Source organism: Sciurus vulgaris (assembly GCF_902686455.1).
Source record: "Sciurus vulgaris genome assembly, chromosome: 7".
Taxonomy (NCBI): Eukaryota; Metazoa; Chordata; class Mammalia; order Rodentia; family Sciuridae; genus Sciurus; species Sciurus vulgaris.
The window spans coordinates 2,971,762-2,977,531 of NC_136467.1; the positions used below are offsets into that span (position 1 = coordinate 2,971,762).

Sequence of the window (5,770 nt, forward strand, 5' to 3'; positions counted from 1 at the left end):
GCAGGGTTGACAGTTAGAAAGAAACCCCCCTTTCTCCTGCTCGCCCCTCAAAACAAGTTGCTGGAAAACCTTATTTTGACATGTGCCACTGGCAGTGCATGAGAGGAAGATGCGTGCAGCTTGGCAGGTGGAAGGAGGGTCAGATGCCAGCCTGGCCAGCTGCGCTGTGACGGGGACAGCACATCAGGTGCACTGTGGCGTCAGGGGAGCATGACTTCTCCTCCAGAAGCCGGGGACAGCGTGACCCACACAGGCTCCTCTCTCCCTCTGTGTGATACAGTGATTCTGGCTGCCGTCCAGCCAGCCTCCCCTTTGGGGACACAACCCAAGGGACACCCAGTTTCGCCTGGTGAACGCAGCATTCCGCAGAGCTGCATCTCATCTCCGTTGGAGCAGAACGAGCCGGGGCGACAGAGCAGCACACAACAAATATTAGCCTTCAGATGTGCTGTTTGGAGCGCATTCCAGCAGTCCACGTGGAAGTGTGCTTGAGGTCAGGTAAACAGACTTGCAGTCAAACGGTTCAAACTTCAGCCTGTTCTCTGTGAAAGATTTCTGAAGAAACGGGCTGCTGGCATTCCGCACTTGGGTGCTCCCGACTGACCCCCGGGACAGGACTGTACCAGTGGCCCTGCCCGTCTGAGGCTCCCCATCGGCGCACTCAGGTCACTGTGTGATTGAGGCCTCCTTATCGTTACCACATTTAGAAAACGGCCCAACCAAGGCCGAGGCAAAGCCCTCAGAGCTCAAGCTCCAGCCCTGCTGGCTTCCTGCTAAAGGACAGTGACATGCTAGCAGCTACATGGGTAAGACAGACAAGAAGTAGGCACAGCTGCCATGACCTCGAAGCAGACTTCACGGAGCATCCCAGGAAACCAGAGCGGCTTGCTGGTAGAAAAGCAGGCTGGGGCTGCGCTCGCAGCAACGGAAGTTCAGGTCAGGAGATCCGCTCTGCCCAGCGTGTGTTCGGAATGACTGCAAGTTTGCCCACTGCTCTCTTTTTCCCCAAGGCTATTTTAATTTTTTTTCACTATTAGGCATTATAATTATACATAATAAATGTTTTAAATGCTGGTTACAAGTGCATAGCTAAATCTACCACCTTAACCATTTTTAAGTAGCACGGAGTCCATTCACATTGTGCAACAGAACTGCAGGACTTTCTCATCTCGCAGACTGTAACTCCCATTAAGCACTGATTCCAACTCTATCCTTCTCCAGCCCTGGGCAACCCCCTTTCTGCTTTCTGTATCTGTTAGTTTGAGTGCATGCACTTCTGAAGCATCATTAGGTGAGCCAGTCCTAAGACACCCTAAGCAACTGAGTGGAGAAGATCTGAAATGAAGGAAGTAGCTGGATGAGCCACACGACAGGTGTGTGGCAGGCTTCCGAGTGTGGGGGTGTTGCCAGTTCACAGCCTCTCAAATGCAACTCCGTGGGCAGGCTTCCTGAACCTTCCAGAAAGTCAGCTGGAGGAGAGAAGACTAAATTCTGCAACAAGAGGCGGCCCCAGCGACACGGCCCCAACCCAGACTTGAGAAGTTTTAACAGGACCACGGGTGGCCCCTTGTGCTTCATTCCACCCAGGACACATGCGAAAGCATTTGCATCTACCCCTGAGGCACACACGATGAAGAGTGGGGTGGGTAGTGGTTCCTGGTCCAGTATGTGTGTGCACCCACTGAGATCACCCACTCAGGCCAGAAACCACGGGAGAGACGCAGTGCTGTCAGCCGTGCTATTGACAGCATTGTCAAAGAACTCCATGAAAATTTACTCTATTCTAACTCCAGCCCTAGAATGTCTCAAATGCAATGTTTGCCAAATATTCAGCAATCAAAGACAACAGAGGCTGGGACACTGCACGCAAAAGGACTGAATCTGGAGCTTAGAGCTGTCTTCTGAGACCCATCTATGACAACTTGGCATAAGGATGTCTTGGAAACCATTATGGTTTAGATGTGAGGTGTCCCCTAAAAGCTCATGTGTAAGGCAGGGGGGCTTTGCAGAGGTGAAAAGATTGGACTGTTAGAGATGTGACCTAATCAGTGGGTTGATCCACTGACACGGATTAAGTGGGCAGGTACTGTAGGCAGGTGGGGGGTGGCTGGAGGAGGTGGGTCACTGGGGTGTGCCTTTGGGGTTTTATTTTGTCCCTGGTGAGCAGAGTTCTTACTTCCTGGCTGTCATGTCCTTTGAGTTGCTTTCCTCTGCCACACCATTTAGCCAAGATGTTCTGATATTTTTCTTGATGTTCTGATATTTCTCAAGATGTCAGGATACTTTTCTAACACAAGATGTTTTTCTAATGCAAATATACAGGATGAAGGGTTTAACTGTAGAAAGCAACATTATGCAGATGAGCCACAAACTCCTCAAATCAAAGAGCTGTTTCAACTTATGCAATAAGCTTTGTTGTTGATGTTAATACAACTCAGTTGAAACAAGGGTAAGTGAAGTTATTTAACCTGAAGTGATGTATCTTTGAAATGGAAATCTATTTGCTTCAAAGTAAACCAATTCTCCTAAAAAAAGATGAACTGGTTTTGTCAATCTGAATGCAAATGTTAAAGGAAAATCATTGTTTGCTACTCAATTTAGTTTTGGAAACCTTTTTAGTATATTTGGAACAAAGTGGGTATGTGAATATAGTTTTAAGACTAAATTTCATGAAATTCAAATACATGATAAAAATTAAGCATCTGGGCCTTGGCCAAGCTTGTCCTTTGCATTCGCACGTGTCTCCCGCCTCTTTCGCGATGCTGCCTCTGTTGCGCTGCGTTCCCCGAGGCCTGGGCACCGCGGTCGCCGGCCTCCCCACTGTCGCGCCCCACCCTCCGGTCCGGCCCTTCGGGCTGCTCTGCGTGCGGGCCGGGTCGGAGCGGCGGCCCGGCCTCCTGCAGCCTCCGGGGCCCTGCGGCTGCGGCTGCGGCTGCGGCGCGCTGCACACGGAAGGAGACAAAGCTTTTGTTGAATTTCTGACGGATGAAATTAAGGAAGAAAAGAAAATCCAGAAGCATAAGTCCCTTCCCAAGATATCTGGTGGTTGGGAACTGGAAGTGAATGGGACAGAAGCTAAATTAGTGTGGAAAGTTGCTGGGGAAAAGATTACTGTCACTTTCAACATTAATAATAGCATCCCACCAACATTTGATGGTGAGGAGGAGCCCTCACAAGGGCAGAAGGTTGAAGAACAGGAGCCTGAACTGACATCCACTCCCAATTTCGTGGTTGAAGTTTCAAAGAGTGATGGAAAGAAGGCCCTTGTATTGGACTGTCACTATCCAGAAGATGAGATTGGACAAGAAGAGGAAGCTGAAAGTGACATTTTCTCTATTGAGGAAGTTAGTTTTCAGGCCACTGGCGACTCTGAATGGAAGGACACTAATTACACTCTGAACACAGATTCCCTGGACTGGGCCTTGTATGACCACCTGATGGACTTCCTTGTCGACCGAGGGGTGGACAACACTTTTGCAGATGAGTTGGTGGAACTCAGCACAGCTCTGGAGCACCAGGAGTACATTGCATTTCTTGAAGATCTCCAAAGTTTTGTCAAGAGCCAGTAGAGCAATCAGAGACACTGAAAGCCTTAATTTTATGGTGAGCTTTGACCAGTGAACAAAAACTACCCAGACACCAGACTGTGCTTTGAAATGGTTATAATCCTAACATCATGGGGAAAAAATAAGCAAATTTAAATTATTGCTATTATGCTCTCATTTACTATTCATTTGGAAGTTTTCCTGTACAAATCTATTATTTCTAGATTTTTGTATAACATAATGATGGACAATAAAATTCTTTTATCTCCTCCAAAAAAAAAAAATTAAGCATCTGATTGAAATGGATCATATGTGTAAAAAACACAAGATTCTGAAAACTTGGTATGGAAAAAGGAAAATATTTTAGTAATAATTTTCATATTGATTACATGTTGGAAAAATGTTTTGAACATATTAGGGTAAATAGAATGAATGTTTAATAAAATCAACTCCTCCTGTTTCTTTTTAGTTTGTTTTTTTTGTTTGTTTGTTTACCTTTTACTGTAGCTACTGTGTGTGTGTTAGAACCCAGTGCCTTGTGCATGATAAGCACGCACTCAACTGAGCCATACCCCAGCCCCTCGTTTTACCATTCAAATGTGTTACTAAAGACTTAACAGCTTTAACGTGGCTCTGTGTTATGGTTTGGATATGAGATGCCCCCACCCCCCCCAGAAGCTCACATGTGAGACAATGCAAGAGGGCTCAGAGGAGGAAGAATTGGGTGGTGAGTCTTAACCCCATCAGGATTTAATCCCCCATAGGGATTAACTGAGTGGTAACTGAAGTGGTGGGTGTGGCTGGAGGAGGTGGGAATCGGGGCGCGGCTTTGGGTATGTATGGTGTCTGGCGAGGGTAGTCTCTCTCTCTGCTTTCCTCTGCCACACTCTTCCACCATGATTTCCTGCCTCACCTCAAGCCCCGAGGAATGGAGCTTGCCATCTATGGATTGCGACCTTTGAAACCATGAGACCTCAAATAAACTTTTCCTCCTTTACAACCGTGCTGGTCGGGTCCTGCAGTCACAGCAGTGAAATCGCTGACAAAGACAGCCATACAAACTTCTTGTGCCTGTCTCTCACCACCTAGCTTTGTGATAGGAGTGACAGCCAGCCATGACCCTTAGGATGGGGAGCAAAGTTCACAGCTGTGCACCTCAACAGAGAGCACTGACGGGGAGTCTCCTCCTTCATGCCAGTGATGTGTGGAAATGGGCTTAGTTGTCCTGCTAACTGTTCCACTTACCAGGAAGGTTTGAGTGCTTCCCCGAAGTTTGCTTCAACTGGTTTCTCTTGCTTCTTACTGATTTCCTGTAAGCCTGAGGCTAGAACTAAAGGTCTGATGGGATTCAGGCTTGCAATTCAGGCTGGATGCAGTGCATCCCATACCGGGTCCTGCGTTGCACAGGAGGTACCCAGAGTGCGTGCCCTCGCTGCCCATGAGTGGTGTCCAGGCGCTTCAGCTGGAACCTTCCAGAGCGCCTGCATGTCCCCCTCTGCTCCGCTGGCTGCATCCCCACTCGCCTGACTCCAGGGTTGTAGCGTCCCTGGATGGTTTGTCTGATCCAGTCACTTCGGGGCCGCAAGCGGCGTCCTCATTCTCCGGTTCTCTCGCCCTTGCTGGCTGGAGTTGTCTGAGAAGAGCCTCCTTCCGGCACAAGCACCGCGGAAGCAGCTCAGGTAGAGTGCTTCTCTTCCTCCCCTTACCATAAGAGGCGGCATGCAGGTTCCCATGGTCCCGTGGCTTCTTTCTCTAGGTTCTGTTGTTGTTCTGGTGTTTCGGCTCTTGTTTTGAGTTGTTGGATTTACTGATGAGTTTTAAAAGATACTGAGATACACTCTGAACACCATACAGTTCACCTCCGCGTAAAGTTCAGTGGCTTCTAGCATATTCAGAGCTGTGTAGCCATCACTACGATCAGCGCTAGGCCATTGTCTCTACCCCGGAAGGAAAGCAGACCCCACTAGCAGCTCCGGCCTACTTCCCCCGACCGTCCCAGCCCCTGCAACCGCCGGCCTGTTTCCCGCCTCTGCGTTTGCCTGCCCTGGGTATCTCACATAAACAGCTTGTGCACTCTGCAGCTCTTTGTGTCCGAACGTAGAGTTTGTAGCTCAGATCCATTCCTCATTTCCTTTTGTGGTTAAAAAACACTCCCTCGCACATGTTTTTCTATATTTCAGTGATTCGGTGTTTGCCTCGCTTTCACTTGAGGGCTATGATTCACG

At 48.5% G+C, this 5,770-nt stretch overlaps 1 protein-coding gene and 1 long non-coding RNA gene across 2 annotated transcripts in view; one reads left to right on the plus strand and one right to left on the minus strand.

Annotated features, from left to right (window-relative positions):
* Positions 1–5,770, minus strand: part of LOC306666280 — a 45,865-nt gene that overhangs the window by 11,596 nt on the left and 28,499 nt on the right. The window lies entirely within an intron of this gene.
* LOC306665136 (complement component 1 Q subcomponent-binding protein, mitochondrial-like) lies at positions 2,710–3,828 on the plus strand. The gene has a single exon (XM_079146415.1). The coding sequence runs from the start codon at positions 2,760–2,762 to the stop codon at positions 3,567–3,569; it is 810 nt and encodes a 269-aa protein (XP_079002541.1). The 5' UTR covers positions 2,710–2,759; the 3' UTR covers positions 3,570–3,828.